We start from the raw sequence: 26,169 nt of genomic DNA on the forward strand, positions 1-26,169 counted from the left end.
TCGGCATGTGGAGGATCCCTCCAATCCACGGTCACGTCCAGCAAAGGCATGCCGTGTTTCAGAAACCTCGCAGGTATATTGATGTGCACCGGGGCCTTCCTGACCACCAGCTTTTTGCTATCGTCGAACAATCGCACTCCAAGACGCTACCCCTTCCAACGATGAAATGCGCCTATCTTTGCTCCACGCCACTGGACTACTGGCAATAGTCTGCTATGCTACAACACCAAAAGAGAGCGATCCCAACTATCCCATGCTCTTCTCCTGGCCACTGCGGCTCACCATCACAAAGTGTTTGTGTAGTTCGCTAAGGCCAAGTTTAGCATGACGGCCTGCCCACTTTTTCGGCAACGGCGCGCTCTCCACTCACTCCGCCGCCGCTTCCTCGTCTGCTGCCTCTGCCTCTGCGGGCTCTGCCGCCTCTGCCGGCTTCTCCTCCGCAACCGGTTTCTTTACTGCTGGCGGCGGTTTCTGCGCCTCCTCCGGGAAGAGCTCCGCGAAGAAGTTGGGCAAAAACCTGTTCAGACGCTTCCACGTCTCGTTCCACAACTCTTCATGCTCGGGCTTCTGGTCCGGCGGAGCCAGGAAACCACCGCTCGACATGACTAATAGAATATTCTTCAAGCTTTCCGAAACAGCCTCCTCCTATGCATCGTTAGCCATTGACTATACGCATCAAGAATGTTCCATGCTTACCAAACTGTCACCCTGCCCGCTGTTCATGAGCCTATCCATAATGGTAATGATCTTGATCCACAGATCGAGCATCCCATCCCAGTCTGACAGCATGACGAGATAGTGCAGGAACACTTTGCAGAGCAGCGTCGAAGCTCGGACTCTCGTCTCACTCATGCCTACTGGATCAGACTGGTAAATTTCCGGCTTCAGTAGCTGCGTGATGAGTGGGAAAAGGACTTCTCCAAAGATGTCCGTCCATTCCTTGTGATCTGGGGAGGCTAGCTCGTTAGACAGCAACGTTCGCTGTAGAGAAGCAAATGCCTGTTGTCGAATTTCTCGGCAAGGGTTGAGGCATTGCTTTGTGAGCGCCACCAGAATGGGCGACCAGTACGCAGTCCACGCTAAGTGTTGTTAGCAATCTGAAGAGCTTGCAAATAGTAGACAAATCTCTTACCTTCATTAGGTTCGAGATGTGACTGTATAATGAAATTAGGAACCCGGCTTGACATTTGGTAGATAATGCTCATCGACTGAGTGCCACGAATCACTGCTTCATTCGTTCTGCGATTAATTAGCAAAGAACGTCTCGATTCTATGTTGATACATACTCGGGCTTCTTTGGCTTAGCTGGCTTGCCTCTTCTCGCGTTTTGGTCTCGCCGCTGTTCTTGCTGAGCGCCAACTTGGCCATCAGTTGCGAACTCGTTGAGCAAAGTAATTACAGCCTCATAATTATCCGCCGTGATTCCCGGGTGGGTGGAATTTGCCAATTCTTCAACGATCTGGAACACGTCCCCAGCTGCCTCAGGGACCGAGCGTAACGTGTTGAGGATGGACCAGAAGTCTGGCGAGTTCGCCATCTCGCTGCGCAGACCAGTTGGACCTTTGATACAATCTGCAAGGCCTTTAAGTAACGGCTGAGCGCACTTCTTCAAAAGCTGCGGGTCAAAGCTTGAGAAGGTATGAAGTACCACAGGAGCCCGGATGAAATCAAAGTCCTAGCGCTAATTAGTATCATCACGAGACAGAGGAGGTATCGGACAAGAACCTACATTGCTTGCCTTTAGCAGACTCAAAAGATAGTAAACAGATCTTGCTGTCACCACGGAGTGCAATTTAGCCGCATCTCTTATGACGCTCTCTAAAGCATCCGTAACATCTTTCGCCAACTCGCGGACAGTCTCTTCGTCTCGCAACGCCAGCACGGTGGCCAGTTCGAGCACGAATACAAGGCTGGGATCGTACACTGGCTGGTTGAACTTGTTCTTGTTTCCGTTCTGCCTTGGGTTCGTAGTCGGCGGGATATCTGACTTCACAACGATTACTCGAGGTGAGCCATCCTCTGGGATTTGCTCCAGGAGAGAGATAAGTAAAGACTTGAGTGACTCAATCGGAAGCTGGCTGATATTGGAGAGTATGTCCTCGAAATGACATTCTTTGACAGTATCAACGGTGCAAAGCGTGTACTCTATTTCCTGATCGGACGGCTCTGGAGGTTCGTCGTTTGCGAAGCTTGACACGTACGACGTCAATGCTGAGAAGATGCCAGTATCGGCTGGCCGTTCGGCGCGATCGATGATTTGTGCAGGACTTTGTAGAGGGATAGGCGGTAAGGCAAGTGTCTTTTGGAAAGACAAGAAATACGGGGGTATCAATGAATTGACGAAAAGATTCAACATTATGTGGATTAGCTTTCTCTGTCAGCTCATATATCGCGACATGTAGTGTGGCTTGACTTACTCGATCCCAGCCGTCTCGAATTGATGCTTCGTTTCCTTTGATGACCTGGAAGAGGACGACGGTGGCAAGTTGTGCTCTTCCATCACGGCCAAATTTGACGGCTGTCTCACTGACCATGACGCTCTTCTTGTCAACCTGAACCTCGGTGTTCAAGGAAGTGTTGGGAGGCACTTCAGGGGCCAGTGTGCTGATGTAGGACAAGCAAGAAATGATACGGTCCAGGGCGTCGCTTAGGCCATATTTCGCAGCGATTTGAGCGCATTGGTCAAATCCAGTAACGACGCGAGAGAACACAGCATCATCTGTTGCCGACATGAAGACATACGAGAGGGTCGCCACAATAGGCTTCCATGTTGCAGCAAACATATCTGCATCATATATGTTAGTTTCGCATATGACCAGATCTGTAGCAGAGTGAATCTTGAGTAGTAGCTCTTTCCAGGCGTACTCATACGCATGCCGATTGTCGTGCTCCTCAGGAAGGATAATTTCACGGGTCTTTATCGAGTCGTAGATGTCCTGAAGGTATTCCGGATCAAAGTCTTTCCCGCCATTGACTCCCCTGAGATTCTTTGAAAAATCTAGAATGGACATCCGGGCCTGCTTCATATTGGGGTTATGCTGATCGGTGTTCAGCATGATAATTGCGTACGTCAGCACAAAGATTGCGTCTTTGTCTGCAATTCCTTCTGGCATCGTTTTGGCACAATACTGCTCAGAAAACTCCGTAACGATTCTCGCAATCAGTGCTGACTCGCCAGGAAGACGAAACGAATTCAAAAGCTGCCTCAGAGCTTCATCTGCTCTCTGGCCAGTGAAGTCGAAAAGATCGATGAAAGCACTGAGTATTGCTTCGTTTGACTTCTTCGAAATGTATTCTCCCAACACCCTCTTATCCACGCGAGCGGTGCCTTTGACAAACTCGGCTATGCAACGGGGATCGTTTGGATCTTTGATGATGCCCTGGGACGTAAGGAATGCGATTCCGGCCTTTGGGTTCTCGTTGAACTTAGTTGCTCCACGGATGATGATCTTCTTGCGTGCTCTTTCTTCCCGCAGATGGGCGGGATCAGGATACCCTTCGGATTCAGGCTTGTCTTCCAATCGGTCTGCGATGGACTGGACGTACCCAAGAAGAGCGTCCAGGCATAATGGAGGAACATTTACTGTGCTCCAAGTTGCAGAATCGGGAAAGGCGTTCCTCGACAGAAGCCCCACGATATCCATACATAGGTCGCTACGATCTGTTTCGCAATCGTAATTGACAAATAGCTCGACCATGAACGAAGGGATGCGGACTAAGGCTCCCAAGTTTTCCACCATTGCCTCTCTTGCGTCCGGTTTCCTGGAGCCTCCTTCTAGGCCTAATCGCTGTCGGTCCTTCACTGGGACAGGGGTCGACCGGCCGCTGGTGCTGGCTAGAGAGGGAGGAGGCTTTACTAGACTCGGAGCTTGCGGGACACCTTCGTATAATGATGGCTCTATGCCAGGTTCCAAAGGTATCTCTACTCGAGGAAACAGGCAAGTAATCAGGTAGGATAGATACAACTCTTGCTGTAGCTTCAGGACGCCTCTGCAGGTTGCTACTAACGTTCCGGCCACGCGAAGGGATTCGTTCAAGATAGCCATGTTCTCTGACCGTACCAGCTGGAAAAGATGTCGGCACATGGTATCTTTTGCTAGGTTGGCCAAACTCGGGTGGTTTGCGATTGAAGGCCCAGCTACCTCGAGTGCTACGTCCACTATCCGCAGGGCCATTACTCTCATTGTGTCGGTGTGCTGTCGATCGTGTGGATCCAGTAGGTTGACAAGTACTCGGAAAAGCTCCCTTATCGAGGGCAGCGAATATGGCTTGATCTCCACAGGCTTGTCCTCCTCTACTGCAGCGGTTGTTGTCAAATCCAGGGTACTACCACTGACGTCGACGATCGAATCGTCGCCCTCTTGTGGGCCCTTTTCCAGACTATTCGACTGCCGACCTTCCTCTGAGTTTGGCGCGGGAACTGCGAGGCTGGTCCCGTTCACAGAAGGCTCCATTCTGACAGCATCCATGTCGTCCTTCGTATCTTCCTCCAGCGCTCCAGGCTCCTCTCCGGCCTCGACTTCCAAATGTTTGAGTCTTTCGAATATCACCTGGCACATCGAGACCATCGATATTTCTGCAGACCTCCGGAGAAGCTCTGAGAGCCTGGCCTGGCAACACATGCTCAATCCACATTCCATCATGCCGCAGATGCTTTCGTCACCGAGTATGGCACCCCCTGGTCCAGATATCATGCCCTCCATGAGCTTCAATATCCTGAGGAGAACTATCTCGTCCGCGGCAGAATCGCTGGCTTCGAATCGGCAATGTGTAATTGCAGAAGCAAGCAGCTGCATAGCTTCTGAGAGTCGCGGCGAGTCTCGACTTATAATGTTGTATGAGAGGAATTTAGTAATTGCAATAAGTGCAAGCGATGTGATAGGTGCTGAAGTCGAGGAAGAGCGGATGACCTGTAGGAAAGGGTGGAGGAGGGAGGGGGTATCAAATGTTCGAATATCTACACATTATTAGCATTATGAAGTAAATTGGCTCCAAAAAAGACGTGTATACCTTTACAGCCTTTGAGGTCATTCCTTAGACGCGCAAAAGCAGACATCAAAGGATTGTCCTGCATGCTCTTGCCCTTCTTTCCCCTTAAGCCCCATCGACTGGCCACAGCATCTTCTTGCTCGGAAGGGCTGACGATACCCTGACCCGACCTCTCCCGTCTATGAACGGCTGGCGCCTTGTTCGAGCTCCCTCCAAGTATTGCAGATACGGAGGAATGCGCCCAGCGGGTGTGCTTCCGCATCGCGGAGGTGACTGTAATACATTCTGTGACGACGAGAGCCACTGGATTTACAGCGACTGAAATCGGAGGTGGTCTTTCGAAAGACATGATTGAATGCTCTAAGGCGGATACAGAGCCGTCCTGTCCACTGGTGTTGGCCATGCTGGAAGCTTCACTTCTCGGCGGAGGTAGATGTAAGAAAGGATCCAGGGCGGCGGTGACTAAGGATTTCGTGGGGAACGTTTGCATTTAAGGACGCCGGCGACCATGACTGTGCAAGGACAACATATTCGTGGCAAGTTGAGCGGAAAGGGACTGCTGATTGGGCCGAAGGCGCGTTCGAGAGGTGCCTGGGAGGAAGGGGAAGTGCTCCAGTGATATGCCAAGACCAATCCGCGCGAAGCATTTAAGGCCACCTAGATGCTTTCTGTTGTGAGGATGCTTGAAAAAGACACTAAAACACGTTTAGATTCATAGTTTCACGTAAATATCAGAGAAGCAGTTTCGGGTCATGTGTGGGTTTACTATTGTTACAACACGCATCTCGTCCTTTCAACAAACGCCGTAGATGCAGGGGAAGTCTATATACAGGGTCCAACCCCCAATTGCCGGGCCTCAACTCCTTGAAAATCGCAAGTAGAAATAGAATTGAAGCTGATATGCATCGCATACGTTTGTGATACCGGCTCGTACTCGGAGGGGACTAGCCCGACGTGTGATCATCAGAATCCAATGAACAGCGCCCGTGAAGCTCTTAGAGCTTTACCAAGTAATTGAAGAAAAGTGAGCGATTAACGCTAAAGGCGCTTGCAATAAGCTCTGCAGTTGAATGTAATGTGTATGGCCGTACAATCGTTATCACGACTCCGGCGCCGCATCTTTCTTCCCTATTACTGGGATTTCATCAAAAGGGTCGACGATTTTCGCTTTGATTTCTTTGGTCTTTTCCGTCTTTCTATACCATGTGTTAGTCTTGGTTCAAGGGAAGGATCAGCATATCCACGTACGCTTCATCCGCTGGCTCCTTTTCCGACAGCTTTTCCTGGTGCTTCTCTGTATGCTCATCTACTTTCTTCTCCGCCTCATTCGCTGGCTCTTCTTCCGCCTTCTTCGCTGGGTTCTTCTCCGCCTGCTCCTCGGGCTTCTTCTCTGCCTGCTTTTCTGTAGGCTGCTCCGGCTTCTTCTCAGGCTTCTTCTCTGATTCCTCACCACTGACCTCCTTGACAATTTCCTGCTTCGCCATATCACGAATATTGGTCTTATCATCATCCCACTGGCCGCTCGGATTCTCAAACTGATCATGTATCTTATCAAGTCGCTCCTTCTTGGCTTTCTCTTCCGCCTCCTTGGCTTTACGTTCGTTCTCCATCTCTTCCATGTGTCGCCTATCATCGACACTAGGCTCGTAAAGATGCCAAATGGTGTAATGCGGCAGACCGACTACTGAGAACTTCATGCGTTTGGCCATCTAGAAATCAAATTAGCTGAAGATGCCCATTTTTAATGAAAGTTGATGTTACCTTGCCGAAGCCCTCTGTTTCAGCATGCTTCTCGAAGCTGAAAGCTGGGAAATGGACACCGGAGCGGAAGACCTTGGCCTTTGCCAAGATACTGACTCCACCAACTCCGTCGATCTCCATCTCCATATCTGGATCACCATAAGGATCTCGCAGGTAAGCCAGATGCGGCCGCCATGTGGCATATTCGGCGTATCCCTCGACAATGACTGCATCCTCGTCTAGTGTTTCCGCGAGAGCAAGAGCAGTTTCGGACTCTTGCCATGAATTCAGGTCGTACGGTTGTTCGCCTCCGAGCCAATCAGGTAGTGGTCTCCATACATCTGCAAGTATCATAAGCTCGTGATGTGACTAGTTGTATCATGTAGACTTACTGGGGACAATAACATCCTTGTTGTGCCTCATCAAGTCTTCCAGAATAGTGAACGGAGCAGTTTCCACGTCCACGTCTCTCCAGTACACCCAACTGTGTGTTGGCCGCAAGGCTGCGCTTAGAAGCCAATTGCGGGCTTGTGCCATAGACTTCCGTCGCCCGGCTTGTGCCGCGAAACCGTGTCGACTCTCCACATCCTGATTCACTTTTTGACCAAAGTCCTTGTTCAGGATGGAGATTTCCCCGAATTGCTGTTTAGGGTCTTCGTTCTTCTGTACATCTACTAGGAGATCATTCAGAAGTTGTAGTGTATTGTCCTTGGAATCGCCCACGAGGAATGCTAGATCAATCAAATTGTGAGGGTATGTCAGGTTCCTGAGGTGACTAAAGAACATGGGAAGATGTGGCGCCGCGTCTCGTAGAGGGGCGCAAAGCAGTATCCTCTCCTCCCTCTCCCAGCCTCTTGCTGTCCCCTGTACATTGTTTAAATCATAGTATCGGACTGTTTCAAGCTGGAAGTCCTCGGAGCCGGCGAGAAGACCGAAGGATAGGACGGGTATTGCACCCGTGATGAGTGAAGGGAAAACAAAGTAGAGGATGACTAGTACAGCGGTGGCCGCGCCTATCGCTTTGATAATATTGCTCCGGCGCCTCCGCGTGGAGGCATGGGATCGAGGCTGAAATCTATCACTAAAGATATTAGCTTCAACTTCAGATGTGCTGAAGGGCAGCATGTTTATTGGTGGAGTCGCAGCGACGCGCTCGCAGATGGAGGTGAAAGAAGCAGGGCGTACTTGTGGGGTTGGATTTCAAAGGTACCGCTGCCACCCATCGGAAGTGCGGTATGCCCATTCGGGTAGGCATGTCTATGCATCTTTCCTCTGGGTGATGCATGTAATGGCAGCATCCAGCAGAGAGAGAGGAGATGTCACCAGAACGAGCCCCGTCTCCTTCACCCGCCAACTCGTAGCAATGAAGCGGGCGTTGCGCGGGCGTCGTTAGCAGTCGAGGCGGCGGTAGGCGGGAGTCGCAATGGTATCGTAGCCAGCGTGCGGCGTGGAGAAGAAAAATACGCTCTCGGATTCGTTTGGGGGTCAGGGTTTCTGAGGGCGCGAGCTTCGAAGATATCCAGCCTGTGACAATTTCGCTAGCAGCCACAACGGGTAACGGGGCAGACGATGGGTGATGAGATAGCCACACGGCGATGCGGCTAGGGAGGATTCAGGAATAGGGGCAGTTGAGCTTTGCGCGCAGGAGAGTCAGCTCAGCGGCGTCGGAAATGTTGCCAAGTGTCCGCTGTTAGTTGAAACATACGCCGGCGATCTTCCTCCGCACCCGTGGCCCCATGAACCTCGCGGCAGAGGCAGCTGGCTGGCACGCAGAGTCGGTCGCTGGGCCCCGTTGTGCACCCCAGGCCCAATTTCAGAAGGCCACTCCGCGTTGCACCACCAGGGAAGCCGGATACGGGCGCTGTTAGCAAGGGCGGCGAAAGACAGCTATCGCCATGTGCGCAGGGGTTCAGTATTTGCGGCATGGCTCGATGTGCTTAGCGCGGTGAGAGGAATGATAGTCGAATCTTCACATCGTGTTGTGTCATTATTGCCTCTTATGTTCTACATCATATTATTCCATACATTAACGCGTCTATTGACAGGCCTATGGGTCTTTGCGAAGGACAAGCGCAACGTCCTGCCCTTGCTCCTTCGACCGCCTCCCGCCAGGGATTGTCGTCGCAGTTTCATCCGTCCTTTGCGTTGGGAGTGACTCTGTCTGGCGGCCATGGGACAAAGCGAACGCGGACGGGTGCGAATGGGAGACAGAGAGACGTAGTACGGCATCACATAAGCCTGGTCGGCTGAAAGAGGTCACTGTTGCCCGGTTCCACACGATATAAATTGACATTCAATAATATATCGATGTTGATCCACCTCTTGCTCGCCTGTGGATCCTTGTGTAACACGAGGCTAGCACGTCCTTTCTCGAATCTCAGATCATACGATTAAACCGATGACTGACTATAGATGACGTATCTGTTTCGGCATGGACGTGGAGAAAGCAGACTCTGTAATCAAATCAGTATTGTGCGTGAAAAGCTTGATCGTGACAGTGAATGCCGTGAACAATGCTCAGAAAAGCCGGTTTTAGTCATGCCCGCCGCCGGCTGAAGGTCTGCACAGCCCCAAGACGGAACCGTACAGCCCCCAACTCGAAGACCGCAATTACATCCAGAAGAACAGCAATCGAACAGAGATGTCTTCCGTAAAACTCCACAACTCGTCCTTCCAGCCGAAGCTAGTAGAGTGCGGGAGGGCGGCCTGGCGGGGAGGGCATCATTGAATGGATAGACTAAGTTTCATCATGGCGTGGAGAATCGATGAAATTATAAAGCTTACGCAAAATGGCTTCGTGAAAACCGGCTGCGATGAGCATGTTCGCCTACTAAAGTTCCAGAGGTTAGCATCTGCAATGACCGATCGCATGGAACAAGAAGTTGAGTATTGGATCTCCGTAATCAGACAAATTGGTAAGTTGGTATGTGTTTCCTCAAGGTTGTTCAGTAGCAGAACTGAAATAATACACTCATCATATAGGAGCAGGTTGGAAAGTGAAAGACGAGGAAGAAGTGGTACGTACCTTACGTGAAAGAGGATGTGGTTAAACTGTACAAAGGTACTAATTAGCATCTAAATAGCAAAACCCACACGTCTACAGCTTGGGCTCCGATGTCCAGGTTGGTCATTGTTAAACCTCGCTCGTGGTTCTAGATGTGCCGTCCACGCCATGGCATCGTGAGCTTGTGAGCGAGTGTGGGATGTCGTCGCCAAGAGAGAATCCTCATCTCGAATCGCCGCAGAAAATTTTCTATCGCAAGCGCGTTAGCTGAGACCCATAGCAGATATCATACTAAAAGTGACTTGTAAAGGTATGTTCAGATGGTAGTGCATGTTGTTCAATGGCTCAGGAGTCGCCGGAACTGGTTGGATAGGATTTCTTCATGAAAACTCAAACGGGAGGGGAGAGAGAGCAGCACACTTACAAGAATTACAGCGATGCCCCAGATGCCTCAAGAGATCTAGGGCCAGGTGGTGCGGCAACCATGGAGGGTTGTGCGCACCTGGATTGTTGAGTTGGAGATGGAAGGTGGAGAGTGGAAGAGAAGCTCGAGGTCGGAGAAAAGTGTGGGAGACGACTTAGCGCGCCAAGATTTGCCGGAGCTCGGGCCTCAACTTCATTATTTTCCAACCCGCGATCAATTCATGATATCATGTGCTACACATACCGCAGAAATGACAGATCGGAGGAGGATAAACGCCCCCAGTGGTGGGACCAACGCACCTGTCTTTGTAAATCCAGCGACACCAGCAGACTCGCTCGCATCCCAGCGTCCAACGCGCACTCGCGCGCCAGACGAGCTGCGCAAGATCTGTATATACACCATTTCTCTTTGATTCAAGCCTGCTATTGCTTTGCTAACCAATCTCCCAGTCCTCAAGACCGGCCTCGTCCCCTTAGCCTCTGGCTCCGCTTACCTCGAGCTCTCTCCTCCCTCCGCCCCGCCCACGAAAACCCTTACACCATCCCGCACATCTCTCAAGCTCACCTGTGCCGTCCATGGCCCGAAGCCCCTCCCGCGGTCTGCACCCTTCAGCCCTCACCTCATTCTCTCAACGACTGTCAAGTTTGCGCCATTCGCTACCCGCGCTCGGCGGGGCTACATCCGCGATTCTACAGAGCGAGACCTGGGCGTGCATCTAGAGACTGCGCTTCGTGGCGTAGTAATAGGGGAGCGGTGGCCAAAGAGCGGAGTAGAGGTCATCGTGACCGTGATTGAGGGAGAGGAGGATGGGTGGTGGGGGGATGGCCTTGTGGGTGGAAGTAGCGGGGCAGGAGGGGGTGGTTGGGGCTTAATGAGTGTGCTTGCGGGCACGATTACGGTAGCTAGCGCGGCGATTGCGGACGCGGGGATTGATTGTGTGGATTTAGTCTCTGGGGGCGTAGCTGCAGTTGTGCGGGATGTCGATGCGAAGGGGAAGGGAAAGACGGAAGAGGGGTTACAAGAGGGGGAGTCGCTGGTGCTAGACCCCTGTCCGGCGGAGCATAAGGATATGGTGGCAGCGTGCGTGGTCGGATATCTGGCTGGGCGAGACGAGATTACTGAGATCTGGATGAAAGGAGAGACCGGAGGCGCTGCGGATGTTTTGCTGGACAAGGCTGTGCACGCGGCTGTCGCTTCTGTGACTGTCGTAAAGGAGGCAGTAAAAGAATCAATTGAGCAGAAGTACAAGGACGTGCTGAGCAGTGGGCAAGGAGGCTTTCGGGGTCCTAATATTACGAAGGAGGTGGAGATGACAGGTTGAAGAGTTTTAGAAAAGGATTCTGGGAGTGGTTATTTCCTTGTGCATAGCGTTGGCGTTTTGTAATGCGGAAATGGTAGCATCGGAGCGCTCCCAGCGCGCTCAAGCTCTAGTCGAGAGTATTCCACCGCTTCGCCTTCGGTAACAAAAGATGAAGAGAGCTTTTCAACATTGAAGAGAAACTATGTCACTTTGAATACTTTACTGCACACATCACGTTAATGAGCCTAAACTTGTCAGAGTTGGGCACGCTTGCACTCGTGAAGCAGATTGCGGATGTGTAGACTATCCGTTCAATGGCTTCCAAATTCCCGGCAGCATAAACTTCCGTTCCTGCATGCTTTGATGTGCCCCTGGCTAACTTTGTAGACGGCCGAGCGTCGCCGTCATGTCGCGCTCCCCTCGTCTATTCAAACAACAGATGCCTAGCATCTTTCCCCAGCCCAGACTCCATAAAGCAGAGAGCGTATATGTACAACGGTGTTACACACAAGAGAGGTGGGAGTAGTTTCGAGTGATGTGATTCGGTATCGTTTGGGACGATTTACGAGACCGAGCGGCGCAATTCGATCGAGCGAGTGTCGACTTAATCCGTTTCCCCCTCTGCACCGTCTGCGGAGCCGGCGGGGGTTGGCTTGCCGATGGGAATGCTCGAGTCCACTGCAATCATCTCGGCCAGGACGTCAAGTACAGGCTGCGATCGTTAGTTTTGAACAATTGTGAGCGCATACCACAAGATCTCACCTTCGGGACGGTCTTATCGTAAATGGTGATAAGCTCTCTGGGCTGAGGATAGACCTTGAGAGCGCGGTAGAAGCACAAGGCTGCATCCATTGCGTCTGCGCCTATGCAGTAGATCAGTATCTGTTCACCAACGCCACACGGAATACGGCATCATACCATCCTGGCACAGTTGCTCTCCGCGCGCAACCTCTTGCATGAAGTATGCCTCGACCTCCTCCGCATCCGTAGGGAAACCCTCCTCACTCGCCGCATCCACAGCCTGCCTGACAAGCTTCTTCTGCTGCACGGACTGTAACTGGGCCTCCTCTTTCGCGGCCTTGGCCTGCTTCTTGGACTCCCTCTTCAGCGCCTTCCGGAAATCTGGGTCTGTTCGCCTCCGGTGGTCGAAGTAGACGGCGTATGCGAGCAGGCCAGTGACAACGGCGCCGGCGCTCACCGCGGCAATGGTGGAGGACTTGAGCGAGGTAGACATGTTGAAAGCGACTTTCGAAAACCAGAAGAAGACGAAGAACTATATAGAAGATCAGGCGCTTGCGGCGGAGAGAGAGAACTGATGGGGGTGAAGAACGACGGTTTCGTGGATGGAGGAGGTCTCGAAAAAAGAGGTTCACGCTCAGGAGTCCGAGCGCCATCAGTCGCCCTTGCTGGCTTCGAGCAACGTCGAGGTGAATGCTGACGACGTTCCCACGGCCTCCGCAATTGCGACACTACCCTACAGCACATTACAGCAAATATCTTGCCGGCAACATGTCAGAGGAAAAGAGCAAGGGGATTTCCCTCCGCAAGAAGCGTTCCGTGCGCCCCAAAATCAGCGCCCCGAAGCAGATCAGCGCACCTATGCCCACAGGACTAGCCGCTGCAACCCTCTCTTCAGGCACGGGAGCAGAGCGTCTGCGACCGGGCGGTGGCCCTGGGCCTAGGGAACCGGACGCGCCCCGGCAGCGCCCGCCGCAGGGCGAGAAGACGGCGGACTTGGTCAAGAGGAGGTACTCAACGCGGTTCACGAATCTGCCTACAGACTTTGGCGCGGGAGCTCCACCACTGCCCTCGATGCCCGGGATACCAACCCAATATGCAAGTCAGCCGCCTTCTAGGGATGGGAGGCCGCCTGGGAGCTCTGATGGGCAGCGAGTGAAGGTCGACGAGAAGGCACTAAGGGATCCAAACTTGCGCCCTGAGCAGTGTAGGTGGCCATTCTGATATGCACGCTTCACTGTACTCACTGTGCTGTAGATGTCGCCACGTTGCTCTCAGATGCTTCAGAACAAGACATTCGAGATTACCAGGACAAGCTACGTAAATTGAAGAACCGCACCTCGACCGACCTCCAGCACAATGTGTACCAGAACCGAACTCAATTCATCAAGATCAGCAAAGAGGCGGAGAAGCTCAAGGGCGAAATGCGGATGCTTAGGACATTGATGTCTGAGCTGACGAGCACATTGGGGCAGACGACATCTGCATCTGGTTTGGGAGGGGACGCCATAACCGCAAGAAAGCAGGCCAATAGGAGCTCCGTTGCCAATTTGGAGGCTCTGTGGAACTCGCATCTTCAGACTTTGTGGAAACGCGTTGAAGGATCACAGAAGTTCTTGCCCGCGATACCTGGGCGGCACATAATACACGAGTCCGGAAAATGGGTGGAACTTAACGCTGCAACTTGGAAGATCAGGCGGCGGATTCACTTGATCTTGCTAAACGACCACTTCTTGGTGGCCTCGGAGAAGAAGAGAGCAGATATGGCGGGGCAAAATCCTCGAGACGCAAAGCAGAAGAAGAACCAAATCCAGACACAACTAGTCGCGCAACGGTGTTGGCCGCTTCAAGACGTCCAGATGGCAGATTTGTCTTCTCGATCTGCCCCCGGAGGTCGTGAGCGTGAAGGAAAGGGAACAACGGATGCGATCAATATCCGCGTTGGCACAGAATCGTATACGTTTGCTGTGTACGGCTCTGATGTTAGCGAGAAGAATACTTTGCTTTCTACATACCGCAAGACTCTGGAAGACCTTCGGAGGACTATGGAGGTCGAAACTGAAGAGCGAGGAAAACAGCAAGATTCAGTCAACTATTTTGCCACTCGGGATCTAAGCATTTTAAAGAAAGCCGATCTCCTAGAGAGTCTGTCCGAAAGCACAGTCAACCATAGGTCAAGTATGTTTGTGGACGTGGATGGGAAGCAGCAGAGCATTCGATGGGTGGAGAGCCAGCTGGATGACCTCGACATCGACATCGCTCTCCAACGCTTTGAGAAAGCTGTTTCCAGGGTGGAGAAATTGAAGTCATTGGCAAAGAACATTAAGAGCAATGCTGTTGCTCAGAACCTCGTCACGTTCAAAGTCAACGAAAGAGCTGCGAAGCTTGCAACAGTACTGATACGGCAATTGGTTGAAGATAATTCTTGGTTGACGTCGACGAAGACTCATGTCCACTGGGTTTTCAGACTCGGGTTCGAGGACAGAGCCAGGGATGCATATCTTGAAGCAAGGGGTGCCGTAATCAAGACGCGATCTAGGTGAGCACCGCTTAACGTTTTCCTTTTTCTTTACAGGGCTAATTGTTTTCAGACAATGCATCTTCGAGGGCCACCTTCCTGAGTATATCTACCAAATCTCCTTCATCTACTTTACCATTATCAAGAATACGGTGCATATCTACCAGAACTGCTTCCCGCACGTCATGATGTCCGCGTGCATCAAGTGGGCGAAAGAGCATATCGACGAGTTCAACGTAATCTTGGCACGCCAGCTGAGCAGCGTGGATACCGAGAGTCCGCTGTGGAAAGAGTGCATGGACCAAGCGCACGCACACGCAGCAATGCTGACAGAAGTTGGATTGGATTTCAAGGACTTAATAGGGAAGGGCATGGAGGATGGAGGTGTTTCTAATCGAGCAAACAATGGGCCTGTTGGTCTAGGCGTGACCTCCTGAACGCCCTCAATAGTAACTATGTAAGCAGTCTTGGTTATCTACCATACTTTGGAGTATCGATTGAAGGGAATTCGTGCTTCCCATGTCCTTCATGCATTGCAGTTTCAGATTTACGGTTATGCATGCCTCTGTGGTGCGAAAAAGTGAGTTGTCACAAAAACAACTCGCTAAGAATCTTCGCTTTGGACGTTCACCGCCTCACTTACCTCTACTACTTAAAGCAGTTCTTCTCACGTTTCAGCTTCTGCAATCCTTCCTCAGCCTCAGACGACCTGTCTTCCCATCGTCTATCGCTACTCAGGGCTGTCCTCTACTCTCTCACATTCACATTTACGGGCCGTAGTATTCGTCAGAATGCCTTCCGAAGACGAGAACATCAAGTTCCTCTATCTCATCTTGACAATCAACGGACCGCCTAACGCGTTGGTGAGTGGCCACAAGATCTGATCGCTCTGACCGATTGGTGACCATGCTGGGAGACCTCAAACAGTACTGACTATGAGTGCACAGATCAACTGGGACGCTGTTGGGTCCGCACTCAACCTCAAGAAAGGCGCAGTCACCAAACGCTGGTCGCGTCTCCAGAAGGCGATCAAAGATGGCACCAACCCAGGTCCCAGCGCTCATGAGCTCCTCTGGTTGCTCGTGAAGCACACCAGCGGCGAAGCTGGCAAGGTATGTGCACGGATCTCTTCGTCGATGTTTAGTGTGTACTTTCGGATGACGCCATCTGAAATGCCTCAATGAGCTTCCTATGACTGTCATCCTTCTGATCGAGTGTGTACACTCAGACAACACTGGCTGGGGTCGCTCAACGAGTTTCCTGTTTGGTCAAGATAGAAAGCTGACAACCATTATCTCTAGTCATTCGATTGGAAGGTGATCGCGGAGGCTTGCTATACCACTCCTGGAGCGGCGTCGAAGCGCTTTTCCCGCCTCAAGCAGGCCCAAGCTGCTGGGACTTTATTCACCAAGGACTCGGAGAACTCCAACGAGTCCGCAGCTACAAAGGGCGAGGCAGCAGGCAAGACGGCCGGTATCTCAAAGCGCAAGAGGGACGACAGCGTGACTCCGACCGATGCTGCTGATGCCATGCCCTCTCCGGGACAGGATCACGTCGAGAATGAACACAACGAGGACGACGAGGCTTCCCCGAAAAGCCCAAAGAAGCGCAAGGCGCCTGTGGCTAAGGCCAAATCTCCCGCCAAGCCGAAGGCAAATGGCGGTGCAGTCAAGGCTCTGAGGGCCCGCAAGACAACCAGGGTCCAGAAGGAGGTTGTCGAAGAAGATGATGGACAGCACCACCAGGACAATGGACAGCGCCAGGACGTTGTCATCAAGCAGGAGCATCACGAGAGCCCTGCCCCCGAGCACGAGCACGAAGCAGCAGAGGGCCTGGAGCACACTTTCATGCCGCTATCCTACTACCAGAATCCCGTCCCGCAAAATGACTTGTGTAAGTAGGCCCATCTCCCATGTTTTCCTTAGGTTTCGTTCTTAACCTCAGGATTTTGGTGTTGATGAAGGGATCAGCAGCTGGCTGGAGAGTGTCGAACCAGAGCAATGAGTACAACGTCTACTCCACCTATGATCGTCTCCCTGGCTACGGCGTTCCAGCCGATGTTGCTCGGAACATTTTCGGGGACGTTGTCTGAAGCATGGTATCAGTGTTTCTGGTGGCATAGTCCAAAGGTTGTGACTTTTGGGCATGTTGAATTGCAGGTGAAGCTGGATGATATTGGCGAATTGGGTGCTCTTATTTGGGAATGAAAACATGCGGCCTTTTAGGCCTATCCACATATGGGATATAGTCTTTGATACTGCTAAATGAAGCACAATTCAGGTTCAAATTTGCAGGATTACTTCTGGCACAGGATCCCATACATAGTGTCATCTCTTCCAGTTTACAATCGCGTGAGACGCACGAAAGAGTCCATATACTACAAGAATATGCAATCCCCGGACCCTGCTTCATGCCTTTCCCACCCTTCCAAAAGACGCCATGCTACAAAATTTGGCCCCCAAGATCCATGGATGACTGGAAAGGAGACCCTGGAACTGATTACGATAGTAGTTCTAAAGTCGATGTCGATAAAGGAGATATGCTGCCAAGTTCTCTAGCATGAGCAGCCTTGGTTGTCTGCAGGCTGGTTGGGATTGATGTTTACGTCGATCACTATTGACAGCGTCAGATTCTGTGCTGTATACAAATGGACATACGCTGGCAGGACAGCCCCGCAGGATCTGGAGATACTCGCTGTAGAGGGAAGCAGATGACTTACTCTGACTCTGACCCTGCTGTGCCTCACCCTCCATTCCAGGTAGGGCCTGTGCGATTCTCTTGAACAGTGTCTTCACGTTGTGTCCGACCTTCGCGCTCGTCTCAATGAACATGAGGTTGTTCTTCTTCGCTTCTTCCTCTCCCTGTGCTGTGGTGACCTCACGCTTGTCGTTCAAATCGGTCTTGTTGCCCACCAGGACGATAATGACATCGTTGCCACGCTCACCACGCACGTCGTCGACCCATTTCCGCGTGTTCTCGAAGGTCTTCTTGTCTGTTCGCTCGGTCAGGTCCTGGCTCTGAGAGAAAAGATCTAGCACAGGGTTCATACTCGTAACGTCGTATACCACCACAGCCACGCTCGAGTCGCGAATATAAGAGGGGATCAAACTCCGGAATCGCTCCTGGCCTGCTGTGTCCCAAAGCTGTAATCGCACGGTCCGGTCCTCGAGGTACATGGTCTATAATTGTGTGTTTAGCAGCTCGTTCTCCAACTCTACAGAAGCCTGTTATATCCGCGCACCTTTGACAGAAAGTCTATGCCAATCGTGGCCTGGTAGGTGTTGTCGAAGGAGTCGTACATGAAGCGCGTGATAAGTGACGTCTTCCCAACTGATCTCACGGAAACGTATTAGTATGTGTCTGAGGCGGACGCGCTCGTGAACGGGAATTTCGTACCGCTCTGCTCTCCGAGGAACACCAGCCTGTACAGAACGGCGTTAGCGAATGCGCCTCGAGCATCCCTGAGTTCAGGATGACTGACTTGAACTTCTTCAAAGGGTTTGAATAACCGGATTGCGCCATTGTAGAGTTTGCCGGCGATGGAAGGTGGAGGACGAGGGTATGTTCAGTTTCCTTCGGGGTCGAAGGGCGGAAGGTTGGGTTGGGTGACGGGGCAAAGGAGTCGTGGAAGCCGTCTATGGAGATTCTGGAAGCCTTGATGGATCACGGAGGCGGCGGGCAGGGTTGGCCTGTTCGGCACGCCGAAGTGCCAAGAGACTCAAACTTGGGCTTGTTTGCGGACCGCCCACAAGCTTGCTCCTGTATTCCAATCAAAGTCGCATGCACTGTCATCCATTGACGAGCTGCATATCGAATGGCGGTTCAATCTATTCAATTGATGCAGAAGGGCGGAGATGCTCGGAACTCGGATAGTTGTTCATCGGACGCTCTCGTCCTACATATTAGTCTTGCTGGACCTTATTATTTTAGAAGCTTGATATCCCATCAAATTTGGACATTAAATCTCTCGTAGCGAGTCAAATTACTTCCTTCTATATAATCCCGTAGCACATATACACAATTCACCAGTCCTGCCCCTAAATGCCAATCAAGTAGGGCAGGCTCCGTATATACCCTGTCCTCGTGTATTTGACACTACAATATCATGCTTACCCCACTGCAGCCAAGCTAGCTAGAACATCAGGTCCTCATAGATATATCTCGATGTCCACACTCTCTCAATGGGCAGTGTTTTTGGGTTAATCCGCAGATGATATGCCGGAGTAATACAATAGACAGGTTCGGCGTTGTAGTTGGTTATCAAGTCAGTCTAACACACTGAAGGTTCCCGGTTCAAGCCCGGGCCGAATCACTTCTTTTTGCAGATTTCTACTATCCTTACAAGGGCTCTGGTGAATTGACCGTCTCTATGACCTTCCTTTTGCTTTAGTAGGGTGGATCAAAGCCTCCTCATTCATCAGCTTACTCCGACAGCTCGCTTGCGTTAAACGGTGCACAGGAAATCGATAGATGAGGCTGATGTAGATATATATGTACGTGGAGATGCGCCGGGAGAGCTAAAGAGTTGATATTGACGATGTTTCCCAAAATCCACTTCGACACATATGTATCGACTCCCTCGTTCTGGTTAGAGGGTCAGCCTTCCGTCCAATGCAACATCATCAAACTCATGACGAAGAAAAGCTTCGATTCCATGCATTTTCCGTTGACTCCTGATTCGACGCTTGAACGAAATCTTGGCACGCACGTGGCTCTGAAAATTGGGCCAACCGCGGCAACCTCCAAAATATCTATCAATATTCCCCAAACCACAAACACCCCGCAACCTCGACCGGCAAACCGTCCCATTCCTCTAGAATGGCTTCTTCAGTTAGCGCTCCGGCGCAGCACAAGCAGCCATCCCGCAAAGGCAAAAAGGCATGGCGAAAACATGTTGACACTACCGAGATCGAGCAGGGCCTCGACGATGTGCGAGACGAAGTGATTTTGGGGTAAGTATCTCCTTCTCTAAGCCTCTAGTATTCTATGTTTCTCGATTCTAAATCCTAAACAGCGGCGTCATCTCCGAAAAGCCCTCCTCCGAGCTCTTCTCCCTCGACACCACCGGCTCCGCCGAAATTCAGAAAACCTACAAAACCGGCAAGCCCCTCAAAGCCGACGAGATCATCGCCGCGCGCTCTGCCATTCCAGCTGTGTCTATGAGAAAGCGGCCAGCGCCGAGAACTACGGATGGAATAATTGCGCCCGAGGGCAAGAAGCCGCGGATCAGCAATAAAGAGTATGACCGGCTACGAGCGATTGCGTACGGTGGTGATCAGGTGCAGAAGGATGTGGTGAGACTAGAGGGTGCGACGCATGATCCTTGGGCTGCGGAAGAGAAAGTGCAGGATCCGAAGTTCTCGTTTTTAGAGGAGAAGAAGGCGAAGCGGGAGCCCGTTACGCTGAAGCGGGCGCCGGTTTCGCTGGTGGCGAGTGGGAAGGCGGTGCCTGCGGTCAAGAAGCCGGAGGCGGGGAAGAGCTATAATCCCAACTTCGAAGACTGGAAGGGTGTGCTGAAGAGGGAGGGCGACAAAGAGGTTGAGGCGGAGAAGAAGCGGCTTCAGAAGGCGGAGATTGAGAGGGAGAGGCAGGAGAGGATCATGGCTATTGCAGCAGAGCCGGATCTGGTGTCTGACGATGGTGAGAGTGCATGGGAGAGTGAGTGGGAAGGCTTCCAGAGCGAGGTGGAGGAGGACTTGCTCAAGAAGAAACGGCCGGAGAGGAAGACGCAGCCAGAGAGGAACAAGATGAAGCGCAGAAAAGAGGCAGAAAGGCTGGCCCTACATGAGGCGAAGTCGAGGGAAAGAGATCGACAACATGCCCAGATCAAGGCAGTTGCGAAAGCCGTGAAGGTCCAGGAGAAGGCAAAAGAAGCCGCTCAGGCATTGGTAGTCGTGGGAGAGGATGACTCGTCCGATGAAGGGGATGAGGTTTTGAGACGGAAGTCATTGGGCAAGGCTCGGTATGTGCATCACCATGTACTCAGTGCATTTCTAACATCAGAACTAGTATTCCAGAAGCCCCGCTGGAAGTGGTTTTGAGCGACGAGTTGCAAGACTCATTACGACTCCTCAAGCCTGAGGGCAATTTGCTCAAGGATCGATTCCGCAGCATGATGGTCAGAGGAAGAATTGAGAGCAGGAGGCCAATTGCCTTCCACAAACAGCGAAAGATGAAGGCCACCGAAAAGTGGTCGTATAAGGACTGGAAGCTTCCACAATAGTGGACTTGAGCGGCGTTACGTCGCGAATGTAGAGATTTCATAGATAATCACAATACAACTACTTGTATTGAATGCTGGTTTTACACTGCGCATGCTTTCTATGGCTTTAAGCCGTTTACCGCGAAGCACTTCCGGGTATTCTAGGCTGCCCTAGCCTCAACATAGCTCACCTGGTGTATTGTACCTCCAAGCTTATCGAACAGTGGCGCCCTTCAGGGTTACGACGGTACATAGACCAGCAGCAGTCTTCAGCTTGCTTAATCCGGTCTTCTTCGACTCGCCCTCCCCCGCCAATTGCGGCACCTCACCGACCTCGAAGCCAACCTCCAGATCATCAGTAGTAGTGAAGCCAGGCTGAATGGTCTCCCAGACCTTCTTCTTGGGGTTCAGCACGAGCTCTGGCTCGCCCTCCCATCCTTCGAAGTAGACTCTGTCTCCAGCCTTTGAATCAGGCGGGGGATTGACCAGCTCAACGGGCCCCTTGTGGCTGTCTTCGCCTTCAGAGACTCGTGGTGATGCTGCAAGAACCATGGCGGCAGACTTGATACCGCGCATAGTGACTGGCTTCAGGTTACAGACGGCTACGATCTTGCGGTTTTGCATCTCTTCCAACGGGATAAGGCCGTTCAGCCCAGAGCACACCGTCCGCACGATTTGTCCCTCGTACTCAGACGTATTGTCTGTTCCTGCTGGGTCGCCACAAGCAATGGTGCTGACAAAGAGACTGTCGGCATTGGGATGTGTCGTAGCCTTGAGGATGTGTCCAACTCGCAGATCAATCAGACACGGGGAAAGTGGCTTTTCGACAGGCGCCGCTTTCTGCGGCTTCGGCTGCTTCACCTTCTTTTCCTTCTTGTTGCCTCCCTCCGCAGCGATTGGTGTCTCCTTGCCTACCGCCGCGGCCACAGCCTCGCCCGCCTGGTGCACCTTGTCCTTCGCCTTATCTTTCTTGCTCTTGCGTCCGCCCTGCGTCTCTGCCTGCTCGCCCGTCAGAGTCGTAGCCGTAGCTCCACCCGCACCCACTGCTCCCGCAGCCGCAGCCGCAGCCTCCTTCTCCTTCTTCTTGCGCTCCTTCTCAGCCTTAGCGTCGATTGGCTTGATCTTGAAGAGCACTTCGTCCGCATCAATAGTGACCTTGTTGTCCAGCTTCAACCCGAACACAGGTGCGTTCTGCACAAAGTCGACAAAGCGCACGATGTGATGGTATCCCTGCTCCCCAGTCCGCTCCTCTGCACTCCACTTGCCAACGACAGGCGCCAGCTTCTCATACAGAGCAACGTCCGCGACGGACGGCTTGCTGCCCAGCAGGGTTGTGCGGGAAGACAAGTGCGTGTTCAGAGATGCGAGGCGCTCGTCCGTCTTCGCCTGGTCTTCAGAGGGAGAGGCAATATGGCTGGCTGTAATGAGCCATTGGGTGATCTCAGCCTTTTCAGCGTCGGTATAGTGGGCAGCGGGGAAGATGGCACCAGAGACTTTGACGGGATCGGTGGATGAGACGTCTGCAGTAGGGAAGGAGGCTTTAAGCAGGGAGACAAGGCTGCCGTCGAGACTGGAGGTCGCCATAGTGCGTGTTGGTATTTGTGTTTGTGTTTGTGTCTGGTTCTGGTTCTGGTTTTGGTGGGGGTAGTGGAGTTGGAGTGGCAGCGTTGACTGTAATCTGCGGTGGAAGGGTCTTGGTACGTTTGAGAGGGGACGGCTGGCGGGTTCAATCCTCCGGTGCACTCTTGGGAAAGCTGTATTTGGTCGTCGAAGATTGGCTCTGCGTAGTGTATGCCTAATAGTGGCGAAGTGCAGCAGCATCCGGACTCGCCAGAGTTCGGAGGTCAAAATTTGTCGAAGTCACCAAGCGAGTCGTCGAAGCACCACCGCTGCACGGCCCTTGGGGATGTGTATTTACGCCCACGGACCACCAAATGCATATTTATATGTATCAGTTCGAAAAAGACATCTTTTCTGATTGATTGTACGCTAGCTATGTGGCTTTTGCCATGCTGATACAATGGACAGGAACGCTCACGCTGCCGATGCAAGCAAATCTACCAGTCTAACTGAGACTTTTTAATGCAGACGAGCAATTGCCAGTCATAACAGCTTCCTCACTTCTTGCGCGAGGCGGCCAGTTCCTCCAAGAACTCCTTGGGCGGGCTCTGGTTGTACCCGTTCGGATTGTTCTTCGTCCATTTCCAGAGATCGCGGCATGCATCCTCGAGAGTCAGCTCTGTCTTCCAGTTCAGCTCCTTGTTGGCAAGACTAGGGTTAGCCGTAAGATCCAATACGTCACCAGGACGACGTTCCACAACTTGATAGGCTAGATCGTGTCCGACAGCAGCGCCGAAGGCCTTGATCATATCGAACACCGTCGACCCTCTTCCACTGCCCAAATTCCATGCCTTGACACCAGGGTGGTGCTCACGTAGATAGTTTAGAGCAACCAGATGCCCTCTGGCCAGGTCCAAAACGTGGATGTAGTCTCGAATCGCAGTTCCATCCTTCGATGAGTAGTCTAGATCGCTGTCAGATCATAAAGACTATAGAGGAGCGGTGAGTGAACTCACCGTCGCCGAAAACAAGGAGCTTCTCTCGTTTGCCAATGGCAACCTGAGCGAGAAGAGGAAGCAGGTTGTAAGGAACGCCAAGAGGATCCTCGCCCATGATTCCACTGGGATGGGAACCGCAAGGGTTAAAGTACCGGAGAAGCGCTGCATTCCATTCTTCGCCAGACTTACCGGCCTTCTTGGCCTTGTTGCGCTGAGCTTCGATTTGATCGGTGATGACAGACTCCACCGTAGACTTGGTCCTTCCGTACGTATTGGTAGGACCGATGGGGCAATGCTCTGGAATCGGAATCATGTTAGGGAAGCGAGTGGCATCGCCGTAGACAGTTGCCGAAGAGGAGAAGACGACGTTGGTGACATTGTGCTTTTCCATTGATCGCAGGAGGGCAACACTTCCACCAACATTGACACGATAATACTCCAGTGGGATTTCCCCAGACTCGCCAACAGCCTAAAAAGGTCAGCTGAGTTGGTTCTCTATGCGTTTTTAATGTCGTCGAGAAACTCACCTTCAAAGCGGCGAAGTGGATGACATTGTCGATGTCGGGATGCTCATCAAACACCTTGTCGATCGCAGCCTCGTCCGTGATGTCGAGCTTGTAGAAGGCAGGCCGCTTCCCAGAGATCAATTCAATACGATTGATGACTTCTATGGACGAGTTGTATAGGCTGTCGACAATGACAACCTTGTAGTCGGCCTCAAGCAGGGCGAGAGCTGTGAAGGAGCCAATATAGCCGGTGCCACTGGGAATATTAGACACTTAGAAACGGGATTAAGACCACATGACAGCGCGACAGCGCTATCCAACGGGCCTGCAGGGCCAGGACAACGCAGGATAGGGCTGCAGGACGCCCAGCTGCCGCCACGCCCCGCCCGGTCCGCTCGGGAGATAGCAGACGGTGGAGATGAGAAAGCGACTACGTACCCGGCAACCAGGACAGAGCCGACGACCATGATTGCAATTGGAGTGGAGGATTTGCGTGAGGTTTGTGTTGTTGCGCTGCGGAAGATGCGAGCTTGTGGACAGTCTGTCCAGACGTCGACGCTTGGATATAAAAACGAAAGCGCATTAGACAGCCCTGTGGCGGTGGGTTTTCCAGAGCGGATACGCTTCCCCAATAGGCTAAGTCGCTGTCTCAGAGCAGTCTAGGCGTATTCATTCACCTGACAAAAGACACGAGATGTGAGTTTTCGGTGACGGAGTGTAGATCAGGTTACCCTTTGGCTGAACGGCTACATGCTAGCTGTGGTACCTTTCACAGTGGTATCGAGCGGGCAAGAATGGATTATGGGCAGTATATCTCCAAGTTTATGTTCATGTAGTGTAAATTAGATACCTCTTTCCTAAACGGAATCCTAATTGCTGGGCTACTCGTTACAGTGGTATCAAGCGAGCAAGAGAGAAGCCTAAGCACATCGACTAATCACTGCTAGGTTTCCAGGACTCTAACCACGATGTAAAGGCTGATCCATTGAAAGTCAGGCTGCATTTTAACTGGTTAGCAACCTACTAGCCGTGGCCTTCCTTACAGTGGTGTTGAACGAGCAATATTAGAGCTTGAGCAGTGGTATCTGCTGTCCACGTGTCTAGCTTTGTGAATATTGCGTCCTTAAAGGATATAAAGTTCAACGCATTGAGAATCAAACTGCCTCTTGACTCGCAGGCAGTCTGCTAGCTGGACTACTCCTCACAGAGGTATCAAGCTAGCACAATTGGAGCCTGACTCAGTACTTTCTCTCCCTGCGTCAAAGCTTATGAGATTTTACGTCCTTGGCGGATGTAAAGGTCATTGCGTTAGGAATTAGACTCCCTCTTGACTAGCAGGCAATATGCCAGCTGAGCTACTCCCTACAGTGGTGCTGAGAGAGCAAAAGCGAGGCGAGAAGGGTCGTATATAGCTCCGGGTGCCCAGACTGATCAATTCTGCGTCCTCGAACTACGTAAAAGTTGATGCAAAAGAAATCAGACCTCTTATTGACTGACCAGCTGTCTACTGGTTGAGCCGCTCCTTACGGTAGTGTCGAGCGAGCAAGTGCTAAGCCTGAGCAGTGATATATGCATGTGCTTGAGCATATTACGTGGCTTGGCAGCAGATTTGACGTCTTAAAGGATAGAGGAGGAAGACACCGGCGCAAGGAGGCGTTGAAGTGGCGTAGACCCATCACGTGACGGAGAATTCCTCGGATTAACCGGGATCGCGCGCAACAAAACAACCCCAGACGCGCCAGGTTAGCCTGAACTCTCGAACAAGCAACTCCCGTCTCTCCATCCCAGCGCGCGTTGACATAAAGCGCCTCGTCATCCCCGTCTTCCATAATATGCCCTCCAGCTGTCTCTGTGCGCACACCCAACGAGAAAGACCCTGATTTTGGGGCGTGAAAAACGTCGCAGGTACGTGTGAATTGATACGGAGCAGCTTGCCCTTCCTATTGTGCGCCTATTGTCGAGTCCTCACCTATTGTCCGGTTTTTCACCACACCCAGAGCTATTGTTCCATTGTACCTGTTGTCATCGGTTTCTACTTAAACGCACCTCTCGCACGTTTTCTTCCTTCCTCAACTTTCTCTCCTTCCTCAATCCTCTCTCATCCACCACAATCCCTCTTATCACCACATCCTGTAAGTCTACACGGTTATATTTACATCCCCAATTCTCTCATGACTGGCATCTGATCTG

General features: G+C 52.0%; 10 protein-coding genes and 1 non-coding gene across 11 annotated transcripts; 5 read left to right on the plus strand and 6 right to left on the minus strand.

Annotated features, from left to right (window-relative positions):
* Positions 1-55: 55 nt before the first annotated feature.
* Positions 56-5,392, minus strand: BDZ99DRAFT_566076 (Sec7-domain-containing protein; the record flags this gene model as incomplete). The annotated part of the gene is made up of 7 exons (XM_033727542.1): positions 56-645; positions 697-1,079; positions 1,133-1,239; positions 1,287-1,675; positions 1,730-2,368; positions 2,418-4,957; positions 5,011-5,392. The coding sequence occupies 7 exons, from the start codon at positions 5,390-5,392 to the stop codon at positions 367-369; spliced, it is 4,719 nt and encodes a 1,572-aa protein (XP_033583191.1). The 3' UTR covers positions 56-366.
* Positions 5,393-5,734: 342 nt separating this feature from the next.
* Positions 5,735-8,346, minus strand: BDZ99DRAFT_494087 (Anp1-domain-containing protein). The gene is made up of 5 exons (XM_033723290.1): positions 7,915-8,346; positions 7,122-7,804; positions 6,751-7,070; positions 6,238-6,698; positions 5,735-6,185 (listed from the first exon to the last, which is right to left on the minus strand). The coding sequence occupies exons 1-5, from the start codon at positions 8,025-8,027 to the stop codon at positions 6,089-6,091; spliced, it is 1,674 nt and encodes a 557-aa protein (XP_033583192.1). The 5' UTR covers positions 8,028-8,346; the 3' UTR covers positions 5,735-6,088.
* Positions 8,347-10,385: 2,039 nt separating this feature from the next.
* Positions 10,386-11,810, plus strand: BDZ99DRAFT_131633 (uncharacterized protein). The gene is made up of 2 exons (XM_033712620.1): positions 10,386-10,546; positions 10,607-11,810. Exons 1-2 carry the CDS (start codon positions 10,408-10,410, stop codon positions 11,476-11,478), a joined length of 1,011 nt encoding a protein of 336 aa, XP_033583193.1. The 5' UTR covers positions 10,386-10,407; the 3' UTR covers positions 11,479-11,810.
* Positions 11,811-12,061: 251 nt separating this feature from the next.
* Positions 12,062-12,691, minus strand: BDZ99DRAFT_376973 (mitochondrial import receptor subunit tom-20; the record flags this gene model as incomplete). Its single annotated transcript, XM_033715049.1, has 3 exons — positions 12,062-12,169; positions 12,220-12,320; positions 12,376-12,691. 3 exons carry the CDS (start codon positions 12,689-12,691, stop codon positions 12,062-12,064), a joined length of 525 nt encoding a protein of 174 aa, XP_033583194.1.
* Positions 12,692-12,908: 217 nt separating this feature from the next.
* On the plus strand, positions 12,909-15,250 carry BDZ99DRAFT_433272 (uncharacterized protein). The gene is made up of 3 exons (XM_033717391.1): positions 12,909-13,402; positions 13,453-14,734; positions 14,787-15,250. The coding sequence occupies exons 1-3, from the start codon at positions 12,967-12,969 to the stop codon at positions 15,148-15,150; spliced, it is 2,082 nt and encodes a 693-aa protein (XP_033583195.1). The 5' UTR covers positions 12,909-12,966; the 3' UTR covers positions 15,151-15,250.
* A 254-nt stretch (positions 15,251-15,504) lies between these two features.
* BDZ99DRAFT_566081 (uncharacterized protein) lies at positions 15,505-16,805 on the plus strand (the record flags this gene model as incomplete). Its single annotated transcript, XM_033727543.1, has 4 exons — positions 15,505-15,576; positions 15,661-15,825; positions 16,015-16,606; positions 16,684-16,805. 4 exons carry the CDS (start codon positions 15,505-15,507, stop codon positions 16,803-16,805), a joined length of 951 nt encoding a protein of 316 aa, XP_033583196.1.
* An 82-nt stretch (positions 16,806-16,887) lies between these two features.
* BDZ99DRAFT_458120 (ras-domain-containing protein) lies at positions 16,888-18,366 on the minus strand. The gene is made up of 6 exons (XM_033718843.1): positions 18,195-18,366; positions 18,110-18,135; positions 17,955-18,043; positions 17,763-17,892; positions 17,433-17,705; positions 16,888-17,326 (listed from the first exon to the last, which is right to left on the minus strand). Exons 1-6 carry the CDS (start codon positions 18,233-18,235, stop codon positions 17,268-17,270), a joined length of 618 nt encoding a protein of 205 aa, XP_033583197.1. The 5' UTR covers positions 18,236-18,366; the 3' UTR covers positions 16,888-17,267.
* A 585-nt stretch (positions 18,367-18,951) lies between these two features.
* Positions 18,952-19,025, plus strand: BDZ99DRAFT_t13. Its single transcript has one exon. It is a non-coding gene; the product is annotated as a tRNA-Val (tRNA).
* A 441-nt stretch (positions 19,026-19,466) lies between these two features.
* BDZ99DRAFT_458122 (P60-like protein) lies at positions 19,467-21,015 on the plus strand. Its single transcript, XM_033718844.1, has 3 exons — positions 19,467-19,665; positions 19,728-20,675; positions 20,723-21,015. The coding sequence occupies exons 1-3, from the start codon at positions 19,532-19,534 to the stop codon at positions 20,934-20,936; spliced, it is 1,296 nt and encodes a 431-aa protein (XP_033583198.1). The 5' UTR covers positions 19,467-19,531; the 3' UTR covers positions 20,937-21,015.
* A 113-nt stretch (positions 21,016-21,128) lies between these two features.
* Positions 21,129-22,545, minus strand: BDZ99DRAFT_433280 (nucleic acid-binding protein; the record flags this gene model as incomplete). Its single annotated transcript, XM_033717392.1, has 1 exon — positions 21,129-22,545. The coding sequence occupies exon 1, from the start codon at positions 22,497-22,499 to the stop codon at positions 21,129-21,131; it is 1,371 nt and encodes a 456-aa protein (XP_033583199.1). The 5' UTR covers positions 22,500-22,545.
* Positions 22,546-23,032: 487 nt separating this feature from the next.
* Positions 23,033-24,592, minus strand: BDZ99DRAFT_566085 (UDP-glucose 4-epimerase; the record flags this gene model as incomplete). Its single annotated transcript, XM_033727544.1, has 4 exons — positions 24,418-24,592; positions 24,001-24,235; positions 23,492-23,942; positions 23,033-23,439 (listed from the first exon to the last, which is right to left on the minus strand). The coding sequence occupies exons 1-4, from the start codon at positions 24,444-24,446 to the stop codon at positions 23,033-23,035; spliced, it is 1,122 nt and encodes a 373-aa protein (XP_033583200.1). The 5' UTR covers positions 24,447-24,592.
* Between the last annotated feature and the right edge of the window lie 1,577 nt (positions 24,593-26,169).

Source organism: Mytilinidion resinicola (genome assembly GCF_010093595.1).
Source record: "Mytilinidion resinicola strain CBS 304.34 unplaced genomic scaffold BDZ99scaffold_2, whole genome shotgun sequence".
Classification (NCBI taxonomy): Eukaryota; Fungi; Ascomycota; class Dothideomycetes; order Mytilinidiales; family Mytilinidiaceae; genus Mytilinidion; species Mytilinidion resinicola.

Excerpts from the sequence above, each read along its gene's own strand:
- BDZ99DRAFT_458122 (XM_033718844.1), top strand. The coding sequence starts at position 19,532 with ATGGCTTCTTCAGTTAGCGCTCCGGCGCAGCACAAGCAGCCATCCCGC. Across the intron at positions 19,666-19,727 it reads CGAGACGAAGTGATTTTGGG|CGGCGTCATCTCCGAAAAGC; the intron begins GTAAGTATCTCC and ends AATCCTAAACAG. Across the intron at positions 20,676-20,722 it reads AAGTCATTGGGCAAGGCTCG|TATTCCAGAAGCCCCGCTGG; the intron begins GTATGTGCATCA and ends CATCAGAACTAG.
- BDZ99DRAFT_433272 (XM_033717391.1), top strand. The coding sequence starts at position 12,967 with ATGTCAGAGGAAAAGAGCAAGGGGATTTCCCTCCGCAAGAAGCGTTCC. Across the intron at positions 13,403-13,452 it reads AAACTTGCGCCCTGAGCAGT|ATGTCGCCACGTTGCTCTCA; the intron begins GTAGGTGGCCAT and ends ACTGTGCTGTAG. Across the intron at positions 14,735-14,786 it reads GTAATCAAGACGCGATCTAG|ACAATGCATCTTCGAGGGCC; the intron begins GTGAGCACCGCT and ends AATTGTTTTCAG.
- BDZ99DRAFT_458120 (XM_033718843.1), bottom strand. The coding sequence starts at position 18,235 with ATGGCGCAATCCGGTTATTCAAACCCTTTGAAGAAGTTCAA. Across the intron at positions 17,893-17,954 it reads GCATAGACTTTCTGTCAAAG|ACCATGTACCTCGAGGACCG; the intron begins GTGCGCGGATAT and ends ACACAATTATAG. Across the intron at positions 17,327-17,432 it reads ACAGCAGGGTCAGAGTCAGA|TGATCGACGTAAACATCAAT; the intron begins GTAAGTCATCTG and ends CGCTGTCAATAG.
- BDZ99DRAFT_494087 (XM_033723290.1), bottom strand. The coding sequence starts at position 8,027 with ATGCTGCCATTACATGCATCACCCAGAGGAAAGATGCATAGACATGCC. Across the intron at positions 7,805-7,914 it reads TTTGAAATCCAACCCCACAA|ATTTCAGCCTCGATCCCATG; the intron begins GTACGCCCTGCT and ends CTTTAGTGATAG. Across the intron at positions 6,699-6,750 it reads AAACAGAGGGCTTCGGCAAG|ATGGCCAAACGCATGAAGTT; the intron begins GTAACATCAACT and ends TTTGATTTCTAG.
- BDZ99DRAFT_131633 (XM_033712620.1), top strand. The coding sequence starts at position 10,408 with ATGACAGATCGGAGGAGGATAAACGCCCCCAGTGGTGGGACCAACGCA. Across the intron at positions 10,547-10,606 it reads AGACGAGCTGCGCAAGATCT|TCCTCAAGACCGGCCTCGTC; the intron begins GTATATACACCA and ends CCAATCTCCCAG.